The sequence below is a fragment of the Melanerpes formicivorus genome, unplaced genomic scaffold (genome assembly GCF_026170545.1).
Source record: "Melanerpes formicivorus ecotype bairdi unplaced genomic scaffold, bMelFor1.0.p_v2 SCAF_100, whole genome shotgun sequence".
NCBI classification, from domain to species: domain Eukaryota; kingdom Metazoa; phylum Chordata; class Aves; order Piciformes; family Picidae; genus Melanerpes; species Melanerpes formicivorus.
In genome coordinates, this window is record NW_027142452.1 from 139915 (window position 1) to 165075 (window position 25161).

General features: G+C 58.7%; 1 protein-coding gene across 1 annotated transcript in view; it reads right to left on the minus strand.

The window, feature by feature from the left end:
- Positions 1-650: 650 nt before the first annotated feature.
- LOC137455508 (src kinase-associated phosphoprotein 1-like) overlaps positions 651-25161 on the minus strand; it is a 43894-nt gene continuing 19383 nt past the window's right edge. The window contains exons 4-5 of the mRNA XM_068166398.1: positions 1429-1547; positions 651-860 (exon numbers count right to left, since the gene is read on the minus strand). Of these exons, the coding sequence (XP_068022499.1) occupies positions 1446-1547 (102 nt within the window). The 3' untranslated portion in view covers positions 651-860; positions 1429-1445. The remainder of the gene's footprint in view (positions 861-1428; positions 1548-25161) is intronic.

Genomic DNA, 25161 nt, shown 5'->3' on the forward strand with positions numbered 1-25161 from the left:
CCCTCCCTGTGGAGATCCAGGGCTGGACAAGCAGCTTGGGAGCACTGATGGGATCTGGGCCAGGCTTGTGCCCTGCCAAGCCGAGCTTGGGGCATCCCAACCCCATCCTCCACACCAAGGCCCTGCCTGAGGGGGGGCGGGGGGGGACAGGAGCCTGGGGAGGCAGCTGGCACCGGGATGAGCTCAGCTGCACCCCCACAGCCTCTTGCACCCCTCTGAGTTCCCTCTTTCCTGCCTGGCTTCCCAACATCTGTCCAGCTGTGCTTCAGAGCAGCCCTTTGGCCGACCCCGGGGGGGATGCTCCTGGCTTGGCACCAGGGGCTGCCGGCTGAGGCCTGGGGGGTGGGTGGTGTGTGCCTGGGCCGGGGGGGCTGCTCCGGTGCAGCCCAGGGGGTTTGGGGCACCCTCCCCGGGAAGGCTGCAGCCAGCAGGTTCTTACCACCACCTAGTGGCCCTTCAGCCAAGTGCGGGAGGAGGAGGAGGAGGAGGAGGGTGAGGATGCGCTGGCTTAGCCCTCAGTTACAGACCGAGATGGGCTTGAACCCAGAGAGCTCTGGGGGTGCTCAGAGCTGGGGCTGGGGGCGAGGGGGGTGGTGGTCACTGCCTACACCCAGCTCCAGCCCCACAGCCAAACGTGGAGCAACCAAATGGGGAGAGGAAAATGGCTTTATTGTGGGCTACCAGCCCCCACCCTGCGCCCTCCCCGTGCCCAGATGGCATCCCAGAGGGTACCAGGGGGCAGAGCAGGGCTCTGGGGCACGCTGTGTGCTGGCACCTGGGTCTCTCTTCGTGCAGCAGGGTCCAGGGGGAGGCTGGGGCTGCTGGTGGTGGTATCTCAGCATGGCCAGGGAGAGGAGCACCTGGATTTGGGGAGGAGGGGGGAGAGGGAAGGGTGATGGTGGGGAAGGGGCCACTGAAACACAGGCTGGGGCTGCTGGGGCCTCACACATTGGTGATTTGCAGGCACAGAGGGGATGAGGAGGGTGGAAGATCTCCAGAACTCAGAGGTCTTGCTGCCCTCAGGACTCCACCTCCAGCTTAGCTGCAGAGCCCCTCTGCTTTCCCAGCCCTGCCCTGTGCCTCAGTTTCCCCAAGTGCCTCCCTAAAGGGATTTGTTGGGGCCCAAACTCCTTTGCTTGGTGTCAGTGCTGGTTGCCACACAGCCCTCCAGGTCCCATGGGGGTGGCTGCTGTCCTTTTCCCATCTGATACCCAGGAAGGGCCCCTGGGCAGGGTGGCCTTGGCCCCGAGCTCCAGCTGTGGCTCCTGGTCTTGCCTGCTGCCACCAGCACAAAGGAGAGCAGGAGGTGGAGCCAGAGACAGTCCCCAAGGCTCAGCACCCTGGAGGTGCTGGGGCAGCCCAGGCACGGAGCCACCTCCCCAGCACCCACCTGCATGCCCCATCCCCAGCAGCTGCCACCCCCCTTACCTGGGCTGCCACGATCCTCACTGCTCCCCCAGCTCGTAGGCTGGCATCAGGTAGTCCTTGGGGACGATGCCAACCTCGTTGTTGAGCTCTCCAACCCACCAGCCGTAGGGGTTGTACTCCTGGGGAGGACACAGTGCTCAGTGCTGGGGCAGGGCACGTGGGGCAGGTCCCTTCCTGGCTCTGGCTCTAGAGAGAGCAGCCCCCAGGCGCCCCCAGCCCCACCTCCCCCCACCAGTGAATCCTTCAATGTCCTTCCTAACCTCCCTCCACTCCTTCCTCCTGCCCTGCTCTTCCCCTCTGCTCTGGGGCTTGCTCAGGAGCTCAGCATTCCCCTCACCCCCCGAGGCTTTGGGGGGCTTTGGGTTTCTGGTGGCAACCCCTGGGATGTCCCAGGGCCCAGCCTGGAGCTCTCCACGTGGACCACGCCTGGGTGATGTGTCCCCTCCCCAGATTTATGTGGGGTTTCCCCCCAGATCCTGGGGGCAAAACTCCCTGGGTTTGGGTCCTGACACTACCTGGGATGGAAATTCCAATGCTCCCTGACTTGGGATCCTGTTATTCCCTGGGCTGGGATCCTGATACTCCCTGGGTTGGGATCTCCATATTCCCTGGTTTGGGATCCTGATACTCCCCACATTAGGATTCTGATGCTCCCCAGGCAGCCCTACCACAGCAAACAGCTGAGTCAAGCCCCTGGGCTGCAGCTGGAAGAGGAGGAGCAGGGAGGGATGGGAGCTGCATCCCACTGCCCTCACCAGCAGGAAGGGAAGATGCCAGTGGGAAGGATGGGAGCTGCATCCCACTGCCCTCACCAGCAGGAAGGGAAGATGCTAGTGGGAAGGATGGAAACTGCATCCCAGTAGGAAGGATGTGAGCTGCATCCCAGTGGGAAGGATGGGAGCTGCATCCCGGTGAGGAGGATGGGAGCTGCATCCCAGTGGGAAGGATGGGAGCTGCATCCCGGTGAGGAGGATGGGAGCTGCATCCCACTGCCCTCACCAGCAGGCAGGAAAGATGTCAGTGGGAAGGATGGCAGCTGCATCCCGGTGAGGAGGATGGGAACTGCATCCCGGTGGGAAGGATGGGAGCTGCATCCCAGTGGGAAGGATGAGAGCTGCATCCCAGTGGGAAGGATGGGAGCTGCATCCCGGTGAGGAGGATGGGAGCTGCATCCCAGTGGGAAGGATGGGAGCTGCATCCCGGTGAGGAGGATGGGAGCTGCATCCCACTGCCCTCACCAGCAGGCAGGAAAGATGTCAGTGGGAAGGATGGCAGCTGCATCCCGGTGAGGAGGATGGGAACTGCATCCCGGTGGGAAGGATGGGAGCTGCATCCCAGTGGGAAGGATGAGAGCTGCATCCCAGTGGGAAGGATGGGAGCTGCATCCCGGTGAGGAGGATGGGAGCTGCATCCCAGTGGGAAGGATGGGAGCTGCATCCCGGTGAGGAGGATGGGAGCTGCATCCCACTGCCCTCACCAGCAGGAAGGGAAGATGCCAGTGGGAAGGATGGGAGCTGCATCCCAGTGAGGAGGATGGGAGCTGCATCCCGGTGGGAAGGATGGGAGCTGCATCCCACTGCCCTCACCAGCAAGCAGGGGGAAAAAAAAGATCCCAGTACAAAGGCAGAAGGAAGAACTCTGGGATCTATCTGCCTGGATCCCTCCCCTCGGACTGCCGGGGGAAGCTCCCACCCTTTACTCCTCTCCCTTCTCCCCCCCTTCTCTGCCGTCTCCCGAACGCTCCCGAAGTGTTGGGAAAGAATTCCTGGATTGATGGATACTGGGGAGAAGGCTGCGAGTCCTCTTCATCCGAGAGAGGAGAAGGAGGAAGAGGAGGAGGAGGAGGGAGGGGGGGTGGAAAAACCCCAAAGCAATGCAAATGAGAGGCAGGCGAAGGACCGGCGGCGCCCAGCGCTTTTTATGTCTCTGCGCGGTGCCAGAAAGAATTAAAACAACATTAAACTCCCGGCAATAATCTTTAAGTCCTCGTTTCCAAGTGCCAAATTGCACCACTCTGGATCATACAGATGTTCGTTAATTATGCTAATTTTTATTAAACTATTAAAGCCGGGGAGCTGGAGCTGGCGCTGGCGCGGGGAGGGAAGGGAAGGGAGAGAGGAAGGCGAGAGCCCAGCGCAGGGCTGAACTCTGCTCTCCTCCGGAGCTGCTCATTTACATCGCGCTAAGTGAGAGAGGCTTTTGGAAAGGGGGGAGGAGGAGGAGGAGGGAGCTGGAGGATGGCTTTGCCTGGAATCTACCTAATTACACGCTAATGGGGCCTCTGCGCTCCGGTACCTGCTTGGACTGGCTTGGGGAGGGAGGTGGTGGAGGGAAGTAATTTAGCTGCGACTTTCCAGAAGGGACTGGGAGGCTGCTAATTGGGAAGCGAATGGGACCGGGGAGGTTGGGCTGGGCGGTCCCCAGTGCGGCGGTGTAGGGGGCGAGGTGCTCAGCCCCCCCCTCCCCTCAAGGTGCTAAACCTTCAGCAGGTGTTCGGCAAGGGGCTGGAGGTAGCGCCCAGAGGTGCTGCTGCTGCTGCGCCCGGGAGCCCCTGAGGGCATCAGGCAGGGGAGGGGGCAAAGCAAAACCCCCAAGCTCGGCAAGGCAGCAGGGTCAAGCAAACTGGGAAGCCGATGGATTTAAGGGGGGGGGTGGGGTGGTGGGGAGTGTTAAACCAACACCTCAGGAGCCATTCCCCCCCCCCCCCCCGCCCCTTGCCCAGCCAGCCTCTACCCAGCCACCATGGCCTCGTTCTGCTCCCAAACTGCTGTGATTCCTCCCCCAAAATGCTCTTGATTGCTCCCCAAAAGCTGTGGTTGTTCCCCTAAATGCTCTGATTGCTCCCCCAAATGCCCTGATTGCTCCCCCAAATGCTCTGATTGCTCCCCAAAATGCTCTGATTGTTCCTCAAAATGCTCTGATTCCCCCCCAAAATGCTCTGATTGCTCCCCAAAAGCTGTGATTGCTCCTCCAAATGCCCTGAGTGCTCCCCCAAAATGCTCTTGATTGCTCCCCCAAAGCTGTGATTGCTCCCCTAAATGCTCTGATTGCTCCCCAAAATGCTCTGATTGCTCCTCAAAATGCTGTCATTCCCCCCCAAAATACTCTGATTACTCCCCAAAATGCTGTGGTTGCCCCCCCCAATGCTCTGATTGCTCCCCAAAACGCTGTGATTCCTCCCCAAAATGCTGTGGTTGCCCCCCCCAAATGCTCTGATTGATCCCCAAGGTCCTGTGATTGCTCCCCAAAATGCTGTGATTGATCCCCAAGACTCTGTGAGGGCTCCCCAAGTGCTGTGATTGCTCCCCAAGGTCCTGTGAGGGCTCCCCAAATGCTGTGACTCTTCCCCAGAACGCTCTGATTGAGCCTCAAACCCTGTGGTTTTCCCCCCCAGCTGCTGTGGTTTCCCCCCAAATTTCTGGGTTCCCCAGATTCTGGGGTTTCCCTCCCCCCAGTGCTGTGGGTTTCTCCCAGAAGGAAGACAACCCCTGGCAGCTCTTCTCCCCCAGCCCCCACCCCGGTGCCAGGCGCCCCCGAAGCAGACGCTGGTTGGATAATCATCCACCAGCAGGGTTTTGATGGCAGCTGGGTGCATGGGGCCATATAAAGCTTCCTGCTGCTCATCTCCAGCCACCAGGGAGGAGGAAAAGAGGAGGGGGGGGAAAAAAAACCCAAACCCCAACAACCCAACCCCAACAGCAAGATCCCAGCCACAACCTGGTTTCTCTCCTTGCCTTGCTCTGTAGTTCCTCCAGCAGCATCCAGCAGAGCTGATGCTCCGAGCAGGAGGAAAGTGGAGGCCATGGAAACCATCAAGGGAGGCAGCTCACAGTCCTCCAAAGCTCTGAGCTGCTGAGGTCACAGCTGGAGGAAAGTGGAGGCCATGGAAACCATCAAGGGAGGCAGCTCACAGTCCTCCCAAGCTCTGAGCTGCTGAGGTCACAGCTGGAGGAAAGTGGAGGCCATGGAAACCATCAAGGGAGGCAGCTCACAGTCCTCCCAAGCTCTGAGTTGCTGAGATCACAGCTGGAGGAAAGTGGAGGCCATGGAAACCATCAAGGGAGGCAGCTCACAGTCCTCCCAAGCTCTGAGTTGCTGAGATCACAGCTGGAGGAAAGTGGAGGCCATGGAAACCATCAAGGGAGGCAGCTCACAGTCCTCCCAAGCTCTGAGTTGCTGAGATCACAGCTGGAGGAAAGTGGAGGCCATGGAAACCATCAAGGGAGGCAGCTCACAGTCCTCCCAAGCTCTGAGCTGCTGAGGTCACAGCTGGAGGACTGGGTCCAGGTCTGGGCTCCCCAGTTCAAGAGGGACAGGGAGAGTCCAGGGGAGGCTGCAAAGCTGCTGAGGGGCCTGGAAAATCTCTGTGAGGAGCAAAGGCTGAGAGCCCCTGGGGCTGAGAGCCTGGAGAAGAGAAGCCCCAGAGGGGATCTGAGCAATGCTCTGCAAGAAAAAAGGCTGAGGGGCAAGAGGCTGGGGCCAGACTCTGCTCAATGGTGCCCAGGGACAGGACAAGAGGCAAGGGGCACAAACTGGAACCCAGGAGGTTCCATCTGAGCAGGAGGAGAAAGTTGTTTGGGGTGAGGGTGCCGGAGGCCTGGAGCAGGCTGCCCAGAGAGGTTGTGGAGAGCTTCCAACTCCCCCTGGGCATTGTGCTCCTGGGCAAGCTGCTGTGGGTGCCCTGCTGGAGCAGGGGGGGCTTGGACTGGCTGATCTTCAGAGGTCCCTTCCAACCCCTGGGATGCTGGGATGCTGTGGTTCTCTAACTGCCTGCTCAGCCCCTCAACACGCAGCTGCTCCACCAAGCTCCCATTACCCCCTCCAACATCCACCCCTTGCCCTTGGCTGAGAAGCAGGAGCCTCCCTGTGCCCATCTTCCCTCCTCACTGGTCCTCCCAAGCCCTCTTTGCCACCACACTCCTCCAGCAGCCCCCTTGGGCTGGAGGGAGCTCCATCCATCACCTCCCCTGGCACAGGAGATCAATGATGCTGTGATGGATGCTGAAGGAAAAGCCAATCGGTCAGGGGCTTATCGGTTTATGATTGCTCAGCCCCATTATTAGTGCCTGGCTGTCATCCATTATTGTTAGGGAAATGTAGGGATCTCATTCCTGGATGAGCTATGGTGGGAATGCCAGGGGTCAGCCGACACCAAGGAGTGTCACCCATACATCTCTCTACCTCCAGGACCAGCTGGGAGCCGCGAGAGGCTCTGATGATCCAGGGCTGAGCTGCCCTTGGGGGACTGGGAGCTGCTGGAAAGGGAAGGATGTGACTGGGAATCAGAGAATCAGGGAATTGTTTGGGTTGGAAAAGATCTCCAAGGTCACTGAGGTCCAACCATCAACCCAACACCACTGTGGCCACCGAGCTGTGGCCCCAAGTGCCATGGCCACAGGTTTCTTGAGCCCCTCCAGGGATGGGGACTCCACCACCTCCCTGGGCAGCCTGTGCCAAGCCCTGACCACTCTTGCAGGACAGAAATTGTTCCTCAGGTCCAACCTAAACTTCCCCTGGCACAAATTCAGGCCATTTCCCCTCCTTCCATTACCTGCTATTAGGAAGAAGAGACCACCTCCACCTCACCCCAACCTCCTCTCAGGGAGCTGTAGAGAGGTCTCCCTTCAGCCTCCTCTTCTCCAGGCTAAACAATCAAGTGATGGAACAAGAGCAAACAGCCTGAAGCTGCACCAGGGGAGAGTTAGGTTGGACATGAGGAACAATTTCTGTCCTGCAAGAGTGGTCAGGGGTTGGAAGAGGCTGCCCAGGGAGGTGGTGGAGTCCCCATCCCTGGAGGGGTTCAAGAAACCTGTGGCCGTGGCACTTGGGGCCAGGGTTTGGTGGCCATGCTGGGGTTGGGTCAATGATTGGTCTCAATGAGCTCAGAGATCTTTTCCAACCCAAACAACTCTGCAATTCTCTACCCAAACCAAGCAGACATCACACTCTGAGACAGGGTGTAGTGGTTGTGGGTAGAAGGTTGAACTCCACGGTACCAGGAGGTCTTCCAACCAAACCAACCCTCTGGTTCCATGACAATATGGAGAGGAAAGCTCTCTGCAGCCTGCTCTCAGCTTATCTGTAGAGAGAAGCCCTACAACCATCCTCAGCCCCATCCTCTCCATGGCTCTGATGACTTTGGGAACCCAAGTAGAGGAAAAAAAAAGAGGGGGGGGGGGGGGGGGGCTGCTGTCTTTGGGAACCCAAGAAGGAAAAAAAGGGGGGGCTGATGACTTAGGGAACACAAGTAGGGAAAAAAATGGGGGGGCTGGTGACTTAGGGAACATAAGTAGAAGATAAAAGGGGGGCTGATGACTTAGGGAACACAAGTAGGGAAAAAAGGGGGCAGGGCTAATGACTGGGAACACAAGAAGGAAAACAAGGCGGGGCTGATGACTTAGGGAACACAAGTAGAAGATAGAAGGGGGACTGATGACTTAGGGAACACAAGCAGAAGATAAAAGGGGGGCTGAGCACTTAGGGAACATAAGTAGAAGATAAAAGGGGGACTGATGACTTTGGGAACCCAAGTAGAAGATAAAAGGGGGGCTGATGACTTAGGGAACCCAAGTAGGAAAAAAATGGAGGGGCTGATGACTTAGGGAACATAAGTAGAAGGTAAAAGGGGGGGCTGAACACTGAGGGAACCCAAGTGGAAGATAAAAGGGGGACTGATGACTTTGGGAACCCAAGTAGAAAACAAAAGGGGGACTGATGACTTAGGGAACACAAGTAGAAGATAAAAGGGGGGCTGATGACTTTGGGAACCCAAGTAGGAAACAAAAGGGGGGGGCTGAACACTTAGGGAACCCAAATAGAAGATAAAAGGGGGGCTGATGACTTAGGGAACACAAGTAGAAGATAAAAGTGGGGGGCTGATGACTTTGGGAACCCAAGTAGGGGGAAAAAAAAGGCGGCGGGGCTGGGGAAGAGGGGGGACTGGATTTAATCTTTCTGCCATCAAACCTCTCTCCGCTTCCCAGCCCCGGCGCGGGCTGCGGCTGCGGCGGCTGCTGGCGGCTCGCTGGCTGGGTTGCGACCGCGGCCCCGAAGCAGCCTCAGGCACCTTCCGCCGCGCACACACGCAGCACACACACAGCACACACACAGCACACACACACACGCACAAAACCCCGACAAAAATGTGAGGGAAACGTTTAATCTGCTGAGCCCATCTGTGCCGCGTATTTCTCCAGCTCTCCCTGAGAGAGGAGCCCCTTCGAAAGCTCCACTTTGCCTTTAATATGCTCCTAAATCACCTCCCCGGCGCACTTCAAGGGCCATTGCTACGAGCTCCCAGGTTCATCGAGAGTGCACGGCGGAGAGCAAGAAGGGGGGTGGGGGGTGGGGGGTGTGAATAAAGGGGTGTGGGGGGAAATAAAGGGGGGGGTTACGTGGATAAATAATAGTTAGAAAGGGGTTTGTGGGCAAGAAGGCAGAAGTAAAGGGGAGAGGTGGGCAAAAGGAGTGATGAAAAAGGGGGGGTTGGGGGTGAAAAGGGTAATAAAGAGGGGGGGGTGGGGGGGAGAAGAAGAATAAAAAGGGGGGCTGGGGGGGAAATGGTAATAAAGAAGGGGGGGTGGGGGGTGAAAAGAAGGATAAAAAGGGGGGCTGGGGGGGGAAATGGTAATAAAGAAGGGGGGGTGGGGGTGAGAAGAAGAATAAAAAGGAGGGTTGGGGGGAGACAGTAATAAAAAGGGGGAGGGGTGCAAAAGTAATGGTAATAAAAAGGGGGGTGTGGGGGGGGAAAATGGGAATTAAAAGTGGGTAGGGGGTGAAAACAGTAATAAAAAGGGGGGGTTGGGGGTGGGAATAGTAATAGAAGTGGGGGTTGAGTGTGAAAATAATCAGTAAAAGGGGGGGTGGGAGTAATAATAATGATAAAAAGGGGGGGTCAGGGATGGAAGTAGTAATAAAAAAAGGGGGGGGTGGGGGGAAAAATAATGATGAAAAGGGGGCGGGGGGTGGAAATAGTGAGGAAAAAGGGGGGTTGGGAGTAAAAATGATGTTAAAAAGGGGGGGTTGAAGGTGAAAATAATACTAAAAAGGGAGCTGTGGGGGAGGAAAAAAGGAGGGGAGGGGGCTTGGGCGAAAAAAATACCCAAAGGAAGGGGGTTCTGTGCAAAACTAATAACAAAAAGGGGGGGCCTGTCGGGACAGGACGAGGGAGGGATGGTTTGAAACTCAAAGAGAGTGGAGAGAAGGGAGAAATGTTTGCCCCTGAGGGTGGGGGAGGGCCTGGCCCAGGCTGCTCAGAGAGGTAGGAGCTGCCCCCATGCCTGGCACCGTCCCAGCTCAGGTTGGTTGGGGCTCTGAGCAGCCTGCCCTGGCTGGGGCTGTGCCTGCTGGCTGCGGGGGGGGTTGGATTGGGTGACCTTTAGAGGTCCTTTCCAAGCCAAACCATGGATCCTGTCTCCCTGGACTGCTGAGTGCTGCCCGTCCCAAAGCCATCCCCACGGCTCCAGGGGGGGCAGGGGGTCCAGAGGGTGTGAACAGGAGGGATGAAGGAGGTCTAAGGAAGGTGAGTGGGGTCCAAGGAGGGTCCAGGGGGACGTTGGGTTCAAGAGGGGTGCACAGGGGGTAGTGGGGGTGGGGGTCCATGAGGTGATGTGTGAGGGGTGCAGGAGTGAGGGCGGGGGAGGGGGGGGCATGAGGGGATGCAGCAGGAGAGCAGAGAGGGTGAAAGGGATGTGCAGGGCCCCTGAGGTGGTGTGGGGAGTCCAGGAGGTGAATGAGGAAGGCTGCAAAGGATGCCAGGGGTCCACGAGGTGACTCCGGGCAGGGAGTGCAGTGGAGGCGCAGGTCCATGAGGGGACGAAGGGGGAAGAGGGGATAGGGAGGGGGGAGTCGAGGGGGAGGGCGTGGTGCAGGGCGTGGGGTCCGTGAGGCCACACGGGGCGGGGGGAGGGGAGGGGAGGGGATGCGCAGGGTCCCTGAGGTGGCGCCGGGAGGGTGCAGAGGATGCGCCGGGTCCGTGAGAGTGAGGCGGGGGAGGGGCGGGGATGCAGCGGGGGGGGTGGGGAGGGGGGGATGCTCCATGAGGTGATGCAGGGGGACAGAATACGGGGGGGGATGCAGGGGACACGCAGGGGGCATGAGAGGATGCAGGGAGGGATGCAGGGGACACGCAGGGTCCATGAGGGGATGCAGGGAGGGATGCAGGGGACACGCAGGGTCCATGAGGGGATGCAGGGAGGGATGCAGGGGACACGCAGGGGGCATGAGGGGATGCAGGAGGGGGATGCAGGGGACACGCAGGGTCCATGAGGGGATGCAGGGAGGGATGCAGGGGACACGCAGGGTCCATGAGGGGATGCAGGAGGGGGATGCAGGGGACACGCAGGGTCCATGAGGGGATGCAGGGGGGGATGCAGGGGACACACAGGGTCCATGAGGGGACGCAGGGGACACACAGGGTCCATGAGGGGACGCAGGGGACACACAGGGTCCATGAGGGGATGCAGGGAGGGATGCAGGGGACACGCAGGGTCCGTGAGGGGATGCAGGGAGGGATGCAGGGGACACGCAGGGTCCATGAGGGGACGCAGGGGACACGCAGGGTCCGTGAGGGGATGCAGGAGACACGCAGGGTCCGTGAGGGGATGCAGGAGGGGTGCAGGGGACAGGCAGGGGGCATGAGGGGATGCAGGGAGGGATGCAGGGGACAGGCAAGGTCCATGAGGGGATGCAGGGAGGGATGCAGGGGACACGCAGGGTCCATGAGGGGACGCAGGGGACACGCAGGGTCCGTGAGGGGATGCAGGGGTAGGGGAGGGGTAAGGAGCGGGGGTGGGAGGATGCAGGGATGCTCAGGGAAGGGCGGGTGCGGCATCCCCCGGCGTTGCCATGGCAGCCGCTCCCGGCTCCATGCCCGCATCCCTGGGGGCAGGAGCGGGGCGGTTCCACCTGCTCCCTCTCTACCCCCCCTCCCTTTTCCAAGCCCCCTAGCCCCGCCGCGGGGGTCACGGGCAGGTCGGCAGAATAAATGAACGGGAGCACTAATGATGTGTTCGGGGCTGTTTATGCTCTCCGTGTGTCAGGGGCACTCACATTTAGAGAGCTCATTATGGCTGCAATTAGACTGCACCAGCGCTGGATATTTAACTCCTTTTTCTTTTAAATTAGCATTTTAATAACGTGCTTTGAGGAGGGGGGGAGCTGGGGAGGGGGTAGAGGGTGGGGGGGGAAGGGAAATGACCATTTTTCAACGGGCAAACTTCCGAGCTGGAGGAGCAACTCGAATGGGAAAGTTGGAAAGGACTGGGAGGGGGAGAAGAGGTGGTGGGGAAGAGGTGGAGGGGAAGAGGTGGAGGGGAAGAGGTGGAGGGGAAGAGGTGGTGGGGAAGAGGTGGTGGGGAAGAGGTGGAGGAGGGGAAGAGGTGGAGGAGGGGAAGAGGTGGAGGAGGGGAAGAGGTGGAGGAGGGGAAGAGGTGGAGGAGGGGAAGAGGTGGAGGAGGGGAAGAGGTGGAGGGGAAGAGGTGGTGGGGAAGAGGTGGTGGGGAAGAGGTGGAGGGGAAGAGGTGGAGAGGAAACAGAGCTCAGGTTTGGTTCCTTCCCACCCATCCGTGTCCTCTTTGCTCCCTGGCACTGGGAAAGGAGAGGAAGAGGAAAGAGAAGGGGAGAGGAGGAGGAAAGAGAAGGGGAGAGGAGGAGGAAAGAGAAGGGGAGAGGAGGAGGAAAGAGAAGGGGAGAGGAGGAGGAAAGAGAAGGGGAGAGGAGGAGGAAAGAGAAGGGGAGAGGAGGAGGAAAGAGAAGGGGAGAGGAGGAGGAAAGAGAAGGGGAGAGGAGGAGGAAAGAGAAGGGGAGAGGAGGAGGAAAGAGAAGGGGAGAGGAAGAGGAAAGAGAAGGGGAGAGGAGGAGGAAAGAGAAGGGGAGAGGAAGAGGAAAGAGAAGGGGAGAGGAAGAGGAAAGAGAAGGGGAGAGGAAGAGGAAAGAGAAGGGGAGAGGAGGAGGAAAGAGAGGGGGAGAGGAGGAGGAAAGAGAGGGGGAGAGGAGGAGGAAAGAAAAGGGGAGAGGAGGAGGAAAGAGAGGGGGAGAGGAGGAGGAAAGAGAGGGGGAGAGGAAAAAACCCCAGGAGAGCTTTTTATTTGCTTTGTCACACACTCCATTTCCTAAATTTGTTCTGCAGCCAATTATTTTCTCCTTTCCAGTCCCCAGCACTCCCCAGCCTGATGGAAATGAGCAGCCATCTGAGTTAAACTCTGCCTGTGACCTGTGGGGGAAAAGAAAAGGCAGGGCCTCGGGATAATCGTGGCCCCAGCCTCTGCCCCTCTGTGTGCCAGCAGCCAGCCTGCCCTGAACCTTTCATCCCCACCCCCACCTCCTGTCCCACCCCCCCAGGAGGGGACAGGAAAGCAGCCAGAGCTTGGTGATGTGGGGAGATGTTATCAAGATAACCTCCAGGGGGTAACCCCTCCCCGGGCTGCTGCCCTGCAAAGGTCACCACTATTATTTCCACCCCCCCTGCCTTTGGTTGGCATTATGGGATCGGGGGGGTGGGGGTGGGTAAAAGGGGGTAGAGGAGGACAGCAAGGGGCTGGTGGTGGCTGCTGGGTTGGGAGAAGGGATGGAGGCTCGGGGGGGGGGGGAGAAGTGACAGCTCCAGGGCTTTGCTGGGAGCTTGCAAAGAATAGAAGAGAATTAACCAGGTTGGAAAAGAGCTTTGGGATCATCCAGGCCAACCTCTCAGCCAGCACCATCTGAGCAACTAAACCATGGCACCAAGGGCCTCAGCCAGGCTCTTCCTAAACACCTCCAGGGATGGGGACTCCACCACCTCTCTGGGCAGCACATCCCCAGGGCCAATCTCTCTTGCTGGGAAGAATTTCTTCCTACCATCCAACCCAAACCTCCCCTGGCACAGCTTGAGACTGTGTCCTCTTGTTCTGCTGCTGGGTGCCTGGGAGAAGAGACCAACCCCCAGCTGGCTCCAACCTCCCTTCAGGGAGTTGCAGAGAGCAAGAAGGTCTCCCCTGAGCCTCCTCTTCTGCAGGCTAAGCAACCCCAGCTCCCTCAGCCTCTCCTCCCAGGGCTGTGCTCCAGACCCCAGCCAAAGCCAGCAGTCTGCTTCACAGCCACCCCAGGAAGTGCCAAGCCTGACCCCAGCACAAGCTGGTGGCTTCCTGCTCCCATTGTCATTTGTGCTCTTAAGTCATTGAGGACCCTGAAAGCACCCAGCCTGCCCCCTGGGGATGGTTGAGATGGCTGTGGGGAGCAGGTGAGGGACCCCTGGGGACCTGCTGCTCTTGCTGGGATGGGAGAGGGAACTGGGAGAGAGGCTTACAGGGAGGAGGTGTCCTCCTCTGCCCTGGCACAGGGGGTCACTGGGAGTGGGGGGTCCCCCTCTGCCCTGGCACAGGGGGGTCACTGGGAGTGGGGGTCTCTGTCTGCCCTGGCACAGGGGGTCACTGGGAGTGGGGGTCCCTGTCTGCCTTGGGACAGGGGGTCACTGGGAGTGGGGGTCCCCCTCTGCCCTGGCACAGGGGGTCACTGGGAGTGGGGGGTCCCTGTCTGCCCTGGCACAGGGGGTCACTGGGAGTGGGGGTCCCCCTCTGCCCTGGCACAGGGGGTCACTGGGAGTGGGGGTCTGTCTGCCCTGGCACAGGGGGTCACTGGGAGTGGGGGTCCCCCTCTGCCCTGGCACAGGGGATCACTGGGAGTGGGTGCTCCCCTCCAAGAGAGAAGGTCACTGGGAGCCAGGTGTCCCCTCTGCCCCAGGACAAGGAGTCACTGGAAGCAGATGCCCTTCACTACCCCAAACCCCATTCCCAGTCTTGGCCAGCTCCAGCCCTTTTCTGTAACAACTGGCAGCCCCCAGACAAACTGGGTCAGAATCAGGAGCCACAGCTGGGACCCCCAGGTCAGAACCAGAAACCAGAGCTGAGAACCCCAGGTCAGAATCAGGAGCCACAGCTGGGACCCCCAGGTCAGAACCAGAAACCAGAGCTGAGAACCCCAGGTCAGAACCAGGAGCCAGAGCTGGAATCCCCAGGTCAGAACCAGAAACCAGAGCTGGGATCCCCAGGTCAGAACCAGGAGCCAGAGCTGGGATCCCCAGGTCAGAACCAGGAGCCAGAGCTGGGATCCCCAGGTCAGAACCAGGAGCCAGAGCTGGGACCCCCAGGTCAGAACCAGGAGCCACAGCTGGAATCTCCAGGTCAGAACCAGGAGCCAGAGCTGGGATCCCCAAGTCAGAACCAGGAGCCAGAGCTGGGATCCCCAGGTCAGAACCAGGAGCCAGAGCTGGGATCCTCAGGTCAGAACCAGGAGACAGAGCTGAAACCCCAGGTCAGAACCAGGAGCCAGAGCTGGGATCCCCAGGTCAGAACCAGGAGCCAGAGCTGGGATCCCCAGGTCAGAACCAGGAGCCAGAGCTGAAACCCCAGGTCAGAACCAGGAGCCAGAGCTGGGATCCCCAGGTCAGAACCAGGAGCCAGAGCTGGGATCCCCAGGTCAGAACCAGGAGCCAGAGCTGAAACCCCAGGTCAGAACCAGGAGCCAGAGCTGAAACCCCAGGTCAGAACCAGGAGCCAGAGCTGGGATCCCCAGGTCAGAACCAGGAGCCAGAGCTGGGATCCCCAGGTCAGAACCAGGAGCCAGAGCTGGGATCCCCAAGTCAGAACCAGGAGCCAGAGCTGGGACCCTCAGATCAGAAGCAGGAACCTGAGCTGGAACCCCAGGACAGAAACAGGAGCTAGAGTTGGGACCCCAAGGTCAGAGCCAGGAGCCAGAGCTGGGACCCTCAGGTCCCTCCACGTGGCCAAACTCATGCTGAGGGTCCCAAATCAGCAGGGGCTGGGTGGGAGAGGAGGGAGGAGGGAGGAGGAGGCAGCCTGTGCGAGCAGGATGCTCAGGACGCTTCCTCTCCGGCAGCAGCTCAGCTGTGCCTCAGCCACCAGCACTGCAGGAGCAGGAGGTGGGGAGCAGAGGCTGTGATTTGGTGATAGCTACCCCAGGACATCTCCAGATCCACTTCTGTTATTGTAATTAACTACTGCATTCTGCTTTGTGACAACTTCATGGCTGCTGCCTAAATGAATTTGGAATTAAAGTCTTACTTAGGCATTCCACTACTCCCCCCCCCCCCCCCCCCCCCCTTCTTCCCCCTCCCCTTCCTCAGAGTTACAAAGCAAGAGGCTATAAAATCAAGATGTTTGTTCATTTACAGATGAAGCAGCTTGGAAAAGGGAGGGGGGAAAGGAGAGGGGAGGGAGAAGGAGAGGGGAGGGAGAAGGAGAGGGGAGGGAGAAGGAGAGGGGAGGGAGAAGGAGAGGGGAGGGAGAAGGAGAGGGGAGGGAGAAGGAGAGGGGAGGGAGAAGGAGAGGGGAGGGAGAAGGAGAGGGGAGGGAGAAGGAGAGGGGAGGGAGAAGGAGAGGGGAGGGAGAAGGAGAGGGGAGGGAGAAGGAGAGGGGAGGGAGAAGGAGAGGGGAGGGAGAAGGAGAGGGGAGGGAGAAGGAGAGGGGAGGGAGAAGGAGAGGGGAGGGAGAAGGAGAGGGGAGGGAGAAGGAGAGGGGAGGGAGAAGGAGAGGGGAGGGAGAAGGAGAGGGGAGGGAGAAGGAGAGGGGAGGGAGAAGGAGAGGGGAGGGAGAAGGAGAGGGGAGGGAGAAGGAGAGGGGAGGGAAAAGGAGAGGGGAGGAGGGAAAGAGGGGAGGAAAAAAGAGGGGAGAACTTGATGACCTTGAAGGTCCCTTCCAACTTAACCTATTCTATGCTTCTAAGACCTTCCTGATCTTGAAGGTCCCTTCCAATCCAACCATTCTATGACTCCATGAACTTGATGACCTTGAAGGACCCTTCCAACCCAACCCATTCTATGCTTCTATGACCCTGCTGATCTCAAAGGCCCCTTCCAACCCCAGCCATGCTGTGAATCTAAGGGCAGGGTGGTGACTGAGTTACAGCACAGGGAAACTTCAGGGGTTTCTTATGCCTGGGCTGAGGAGGTTTTGACTCCATCCATCCATCAGTTGGCCTCTAATGAAAGCAGGACTGGAGGTGACATTTTGCAGGAGCAGAGCTTTAAATGTTAGCCCCAGCAATTGGCTGAGATGTTACCCATGCCTCATGGAGCAGGACATGGCTTTCTAATTAGCTCTGCCTCTCTCTAATGAGCAAAGATTTCTCCTGCCTGCTGCTCCCTCCCATTAGCAAAGGAAACCAGGAGGCCTCCACAGGGCTCAGCCAAACACAGACCTCCAGGAGGCGGCTTAGTGGCCACAGTGGTTTGAAACTGCAGAAGGGTGGACAGAGGTTGGGTGTTAAGAAGTTGTTCTTGGCTAGGAGGGAGGTGGAAGGGTGGGAAAGGGTTGCCCAGCCAGGGGGAAGGGCAAAAAACTTCCCTGACAGTTTTGAAGGCCAGGCTGGATGTGGCTCTGAGCAACCTGATCTGATCACAGAGCCATAGAATCAATAAGGTTGGAAAAGACCTCAGAGATCATCAAGCCCAAGCTGTCACCCAGCACCTCCTGAGCAGCTAAACCATGGCTCCAAGTGCCACATCCAATCCCTTTTTGGACACCTCCAGGGGTGGGGACTCCACCACCTCCCTGGGCAGCACATCCCAATGGCACATAACTCATCCTGGGAAGAACTTCCTCCTCACCTCCAGCCTAAACTTCCCCTGGCACAGCTCCAGTGTGAGGTGTCCCTGCCCATGACCCTTGAGGTCCCTTCCAACCCTAACAATTCGAAGTGGTTGGAGGCTCTGTGCCTGGAGATGTCCAAGGTCAGGCTGGATGGGGCTCTGAGCAACCTGCTCTAGGTGGGGATGTCAGAGAAGCACAGAGAGTTAGAGAACTCTTTGGCTTGCAAAAGCTCTCTGAGATCATCCAATCCAACCAGCAAGCCAGCCCCACCATGGCCACCAAACCCTGGCCCCACAGCCACACTTTCCTTGAGCACCTCCAGGGCTGGGGACTCCACCACCTCCCTGGGCAGCCTGTGCCAGTGCCTGACTGCTCTTGCAGGACAGAAACTGTTCCTCATCTCCAACCTAAACCTCTCCTGCTGCAGCTGCAGCCTGTGCCAGTGCCTGACTGCTCTTGCAGGACAGAAACTGTTCCTCATCTCCAGCCTAAACCTCTCCTGGTGCAGCTTCAGGCCATTTCCTCTCTTCCTGCCACTTTAGGAGAAGAGACCAAGCTCCACCTGGCTCCACCCTCCGTTCAGGGAGTTGCAGAGAGCGATGAGTTCTCTCCTCAGCCTCCTTGTCCCCAAGGTAAACAGCCCCTGGGACCTCAGCTGCTCCTCACCAGCCCTGTTCTCCAGACCCTTCCCCAGCTTTGTGGACCTTCTCCAGCCCCTCAATGCCCTTCTTAGGAACAATCAGGGCAGAATTACCTTGGGAGGAGCTGCTGGTCAGACCCTTCCCCACCTTTGTTGCCCTTCTTGACCTTCTCCAGCCCCTCAGTGCCCTTCTTAGGAACAATCAGGGCAGAGCTGGCTTGGGAGGAGCTGCTGGTCAGACCCTTCCCCACCTTTGTTGCCCTTCTCTGGACCTCCAGCCCCTCAATATCCTTCTTCTTATTTCTAAGGGCAGAGTTGGCTTGGGAGGAGCTGGGTGAGGAGCTGGGCTGGGGGAAAAGGGGAAGATTGGCACATTTAAAGACACAAACTCCCTCCTCCCCCCCCCTCTCTCCCCAGCCCCCCCCCCCCCTCCCCTTTCCCTCACCCATAATATATTCGCCTGGAAACCTCCAGAATGGGATCCTACCACTGGGAACATCCCATAAATCCCCAATATTTCAGCCTCAACAGCCTCTGCTGCTTCGTTGGGGAGATTTATGTGGTAAAAAATTACTGGCTGATGGATGGAGTTTATTCTGTGCAGTATTGGAGGGTCTGAGGAATTAAACTCCTGTCTTTAGCCGTGAATTTATTATTACCTCTGTCAAAGGCAGAGTCTTTAACAGCATTCATTATAAATCCAACCCCAACACCCCCCCCTCCACCTCCCCCTGCCAAAGAAATGCTCAGAGAACATCTCTGAAGCTTCAGGAGGGCACAGTTCAGGCTGGAGAGCAGAGGGAAGTTCTTCCCAGGGGGAAGGTGCTGAGGCCACTGGAACAGGTTGTCTGTGCGGGGCTGGGGATGGGTTGGGGCAGGTGGGATGAGGCACCCTGAGCAGCCTGGGCTGGTGGGAGGTGGCCCTGCCCCTGGCAAGGGGCTTGGAACTGGATGGTCTCCAAGGGCCCTTCCAACCCAACCCATTCTGTGAATCTAGGAGGGTCAACAGTTGGACCCCCCCCACCCCCAGCAGAGCCCCCAGGTTCAGGTGCTGGAGAGGAACAGCTCAGCAGCACCCCAAGGTCATCAAGGATGCTGTTGGGGTACCACAGCCACAAGGGATGAGGCCACCACATTGTCCCTGCTGGATTATTCACAGAGCCATAGAATGGGTTGGGTCAGAAGGGACCTTCAAGCTCAGCCAGTTCCAACCCCCTGCCATGGGCAGGGACACCTCCCACCAGCCCAGCTTGCTCAAGGCCTTATCCAGCCTGGTCCTGAACACCTCCAGGGAGGAGGCAGCCACAACCTGCCCTGGGCAACCTCTGCCAGGCTCTCCCCACCCTCACTGGAAAGAATTCCCCCCTCACCTCCAGTCTCAGTCTGCCCTCCTCAAGCTTCAATCCATGGCCATCAACACTGCCCCATGAATGATTTTGATCCGTGGGGGACCAAGAGATCCCTAGGGATCAAAGTCAAGCAGTGCAGAGGGCTTGAAGAGGGAGAAGCACGGGGGGTGGGGTGGGGAAAACCCTTGGGATGTGTGGGTGAGTCCTCATGGATGGGGTAAAAAGTGGGATGGAGCATTGGGGCTGAGTCCTAGAGGACAGGGCAAAACTAGGGATGCAGCATCAGGGATGTCAGCTGAACCCCTGTGGATGAGGCACAGTTTGGGGGGAGGGAGCATTGGGAATGAGCCCCATGGGTGGGGCAAAATCTGGGATGCAGCATTGGGGCTGAGTCCCTAAGGATGGGGTAAAACTTGGGATGCAGCAGCAGGGATGTCAGGTGAGGCCCTGTGGATGAGGCCCAGGCTGGGAGGCAGCCCTGGGGATGAGTCCCCATGGATGGGGCAAAGGTTGGGATGCAGCAGGAGCGACCTGCAGGGATGGGGGAAAACTTGGGATGCAGCAGCAGGGACTTCAAGGGAGTCCCTGTGAATGGGGCACAGTTTGGGAGGCAGCTTTGCAGGTGAGTCCCTATGGATGGGGGAAGATTTGGGATGCAGCACCGGGGATAAGCTCCCATGGGTGGGGCAAAGGTTGGGATGCAGCACCGGGGATAAGCTCCCATGGATGGGGCAAAGGTTGGGATGCAGCACTGGGGATAAGCTCCCATAGATGGGGGAAGATTTGGGATGCAGCACTGGGATAAGCTCCTATGGATGGGGCAGAGGTTGGGATGCAGCACTGGGATAAGCTCCCATAGATGGGGGAAGATTTGGGATGCAGCACTGGGGACAAAGCTCCCATGGATGGGGGATGGTTTGGGATGCAGCACTGGGGATAAGCTCCCATGGATGGGGGAAGATTTGGGATGCAGCACTGGGGACAAAGCTCCCATGGATGGGGGATGGTTTGGGATGCAGCACTGGGGATAAGCTCCCATGGATGGGGGAAGATTTGGGATGCAGCACTGGGGACAAAGCTCCCATGGGTGGGGGAAGATTTGGGATGCAGCACTGAGGATAAGCTCCCATGGGTGGGGCAAAGGTTGGGATGCAGCACCGGGGATAAGCTCCCATGGATGGGGGATGGTTTGGGATGCAGCACTGGGGATAAGCTCCCATGGGTGGGGGAAGATTTGGGATGCAGCACTGGGGACAAAGCTCCCATGGATGGGGCAGAAGTTGGGATGCAGCACTGGGGACAAAGCTCCCATGGGTGGGGGAAGATTTGGGATGCAGCACTGGGGATAAGCTCCCATGGATGGGGGAAGATTTGGGATGCAGCACTGGGGATAAGCTCCCATGGATGGGGGATGGTTTGGGATGCAGCACTGGGGACAAAGCTCCCATGGATGGGGGATGGTTTGGGATGCAGCACTGGGGATAAGCTCCCATGGATGGGGGAAGATTTGGGATGCAGCACTGGGGATAAGCTCCCATGGATGGGGGATGGTTTGGGATGCAGCACTGGGGACAAAGCTCCCATGGATGGGGGATGGTTTGGGATGCAGCACTGGGGATAAGCTCCCATGGATGGGGGAAGACTTGGGATGCAGCACTGGGGATAAGCTCCCATGGATGGGGATGGTTTGGGATGCAGCACCGGGGATAAGCTCCCATGGATGGGGGAAGATTTGGGATGCAGCACTGGGGATAAGCTCCCATGGATGGGGATGGTTTGGGATGCAGCACTGGGGACAAAGCTCCCATGGGTGGGGGAAGATTTGGGATGCAGCACTGGGGATAAGCTCCCATGGATGGGAGAAGATTTGGGATGCAGCACTGGGATAAGTTCTCATGGATGGGGATGGTTTGGGATGCAGCACCGGGGATAAGCTCCCATGGATGGGGATGGTTTGGGATGCAGCATCAGGGAGGTCAGTTGAGTCCCCGTGGCTGGGGCACAATTTGAGGCTTCCCAAAGCATGGGGCACAGCCTGAGGTGCATCAGCAGGGACCCGCGGGTGAGTCCTCAGAGCTGGGGGCAAAATCTGGGCTGCAGCAGCAGGGCTGCGCAGCTGAATCCCCGTGGCTGAGGCGGCGGCGGGGACGCAGGATGGGAGCCTGGTGGGTGCTGGGCACGGCCGGCGCTGCCTCCCCGGCGCTCGGCCACCCTTTTGTCCTCGCCAGCAATGGGTGTCCCCTCATTTATAAAAATTACCTGGGAAGAATGAGGCTGCCAGGGGCTCGTTCTGGACGATTGGTTCCTGCCGGGGGGGCTGAGGGGCCGGCGGGGGAAGGATGCTCCTCGCTTGAATTTGACCGGTGGCTGACCGTTGCCTTCCAGCTGACCCCAGCGCTGTCCCGGCCCCAGCCCTCCCGACTCGGGAGCCTCCAAGAGGGGTCAGTAACGGGGAGCCAAACATCACCAAGACCCCTTTGTGGGGGGGTGGAAGGGGGGGAACGGCAGGGGGACAGCCTGTGAAGCCTGAGGAGGGCAGATTGAGACGGGAGATCAGGAAGGAATTCCTGCCAGTGAGGGGAAGGAGACTCTGGCACAGGTTGCCCAGGGGAGGCTGTGGCTGTCCCCTCCCTGGGGGGCTGTTCAAGGGCAGCTTGGATGAGTCCTTGAGCAACCTGGGCTGGTGGGAGGGGTCCCTGCCTTTGGTGGGTGTCTGGAACTGGCTGATCTTGAAGGTCCCTTCCAACCTAAACCATTCCTTCAATCTCCACACCCCGCCTCGCCAAAGAGACCCCCGGAGAGGGGGGAGGCTGAGCCCTGACTGCTCTCATCACACACAAGGTTCAGTGCATGCTGAACGGGGGCGGGAGTGGGGGGAGACGGACACCTCCCCGCCCTCATCCACCCCCTAACCCTTTTCCCTTCTTCCCACCACCGAGCCAGCCCCGAGCCCAGGCGCAGAATGCCGCTAGATGTCACCACACTCCTTTGGCTCAGGGGCTGGGGTATGGGAACACGACACCCACCCCCCCCGGCCCCGCTCCCTCCTTTCCTCTCCGCCCTCCCCTCTCCTGCTTCCATGGAAAGCAATTGAGGGAATTAACTTATCCGGTTTTATGGCCCGCTTGTCACATCCAACTAAGCCCACTTAAAATAGGAAGTCGAGCTGCATTCAAATAATTATCATAACCTACAAATCACTCAGCCAGGGGACGAGGGACCGGGGACAGGGACACTGCCGCGGACACGATGCCTTGGGGGGGGGGGGGGGGGAAGGGGAGTGCGACTGGAATGATGCCTGTCCCCCCTCCCCCTTCCCTTAAATGAATCCCCCTCTCTATTAGCCCAAGGTGGTTAAAGAGGTTTTGGGGGGGTCCTTGCAAAGCAGGGGGGGGGGGGGGGGGGGGGGGGAGGAGGTGGGGCGTGGGGTTTGCAGCTCAGACAGCTCTGGTGGTGATCCTGGCCCCAGCCCTGCTGGCCCTGTGGTGCCAGGGTCTGATGAAGTGCTGGTGGCACTGGAGGTGCAACGGAGGCTGCTGGTCAGATCTGGCAGGGAGGATGGGGAGAGGATGGGGAGAGGATGGGGAGAGGATGGGGAGAGGATGGGGAGAGGATGGGGAGAGGATGGGGAGAGGATGGGGAGAGGATGGGGAGAGGATGGGGAGAGGATGGGGAGAGGATGGGGAGAGGATGGGGAGAGGATGGGGAGAGGATGGGGAGAGGATGGGGAGAGGATGGGGAGAGGATGGGGAGAGGATGGGGAGAGGATGGGGAGAGGATGGGGAGAGGATGGGGAGAGGATGGGGAGAGGATGGGGAGAGGATGGGGAGAGGATGGGGAGAGGATGGGGAGAGGATGGGGAGAGGATGGGGAGAGGATGGGGAGAGGATGGGGAGAGGATGGGGAGAGGATGGGGAGAGGATGGGGAGAGGATGGGGAGAGGATGGGGAGAGGATGGGGAGAGGATGGGGAGAGGATGGGGAACAGAACAGAATAGAATAGAATAGAATAGAATAGAACAGAACAGAACAGAACAGAACAGAACAGAACAGAACAGAACAGAACAGAACAGAACAGAACAGAACTAACCAGGTTGGAAGAGACCTTCAAGATCATCAAGTCCAATCCATCACCCAGCACCACCTAATCAACTAAACCATGGATGGGGAGAGGGTGGGGAGAGCCCTTGACAGTGGCATTCCCTGGGCTCCTGATCAAAGCCTCCCAGCACTGGCACAGGCACTCAGGGAAGGGCTCAGGGGCTCTGGGGACATGCCAGCAAAGGAACCACTCCAAGGAGGGATGTGGTGGGTGGCAACGGTGCCACTATCCCAGGGCAGGGCCAAGCATCCTCTTTGTCACAGCATCCTGCACCACCCACAGCCCTGGGGCTGCTGAGGATTTAGATCAGGAAGTTCTTTACTCTGAGGGTGGAACAGGTGGCCCAGAGAAACTGCGGACACCTTATCCCCTGAAGTGTTTCAGAGCAGGCTGGATGAGGCTTTGAACCACTTGGGCCAGTGGGATTGAAACTAGATGCTCTTGAAGGTCCCTTCCAACTCCTCTTGGGTCACAACAGCCCCATGAAGGCTCCAAGCTTGGGACAGAGTGGCTGGAAACTGCCTGGAAGAAAAGGGCCTGGGGGTGCTGGTTGACAGCTGGCTGAAGATGAGCCAGGGTGTGCTCAGGTGGCCAAGAAGGCCACCAGCAGCCTGGTCTGCATCAGCACATTCCAATGGCAAATCTCTCTTTCTGGGAAGAATTTCTTCCTAACATCCAGCCTGCACCTCCCCTGGCACAGCTTGAGACTGTGTCCTCTTGTTCTGGTGCTGCTTGCCTGAGTCCCCATCCCCAGAGGGCTTTCAAAGCTGCTTGGATGTGGTGCTGAGGGTTGCGCTTTAGCAGCCACGACGGTGTTGGGTTGAAGGTTGGACTCAACGACCTTAAAGACCTCTTCCAACCCAACCAATTCCCTGATCCAAGCTATTCTATGCCTCTACAAGAAGAGAACCAACCCCACAACACTTCCCCCTCCAGGGAATCACAGAATCAATAAGGTTGGAAGAGACCTCAAAGATCATCAAGTTCAACCTGTCACCACAGACCTCCTGACTAGACCATGGCACCAAGTGCCACATCCAATCCCCTCTTGAACATCTCCAAGGATGGTGACTCCGCCACCTCCCTGGCCAGCACATCCCAATGGCCAACAACTCTCTCTGGGAAGAACTTTCTCCTCACCTCCAGCCTGAACCTCCCCTGGCACAGCTTGAGACTGTGTCCTCTTGTTCTGGTGCTGCTTGCCTAGCAGAAGAGCCCAACCCCCAGCTGGCTCCAACCTCCCTTCAGGGAGTTGGAGAGAGCAAGAAGGTCTCCCCTGAGCCTCCTTTTCTCCAGGCTAAACACCCCCAGCTCCCTCAGCCTCTCCTCCCAGGGCTGTGCTCCAGACCCCTCCCCAGGTTCCTTGCCCTTCTCTGGCCACATTCCAGTCTCTCAATGTCCTTCTTCAACTGGACACAGCACTCACGGCGTGGCCTAACCAGTGCTGAGCACAGGGGCAGGATGACTTCCCTGCTCCCGCCGGCCACTAACCCCCGAATCGCTTTGGGGTTGTTTTGCCTTCCCCCCTGCTGTCGAGGCTGGGAAATGTCAGCCAGGACCGGAGCAGCGGCAGCAGCAGCGAGAGCAGCAGCACCACCAGGCGTGTTCCAAGCACACCAGATGGGTTTTTTATATGAGCCTCTATTTCATCTCCAGACAGAAGCCTTTCGCTCCGCCGCGGCCTCGCCGCTGCCGACGTCGGCTTCCGCCAGATTAATTCAGCGAAATTAATTGGGACAAGATTGAAAAGGAAATTAAAATGCAGCCGAGTGAACAGCCTTTGCAAACACCTCTTTTCCACACCCACCCCCCCTTTCTCCTTCTTCCCCCCCCCCGCCCCCAAGCTTCTCTTCTCCATCCTCCTCCTCATCTCCCCAACCCTCCCAACTCTGAGCCCTGCGTTCGCCGCGAAGTCATTTACGGAGTGGCAAAAGCTCCCAGGACTCATTGGTTACGAGTGAGGGAACCAGCACAAGAGCCACAATCTGGAGCCAGTGAAGGGAGCAAAAACCCTGCCGTGGCTCCAAGCTGTGGCCTCGAGCTGGCAGCGAGGGAGGGA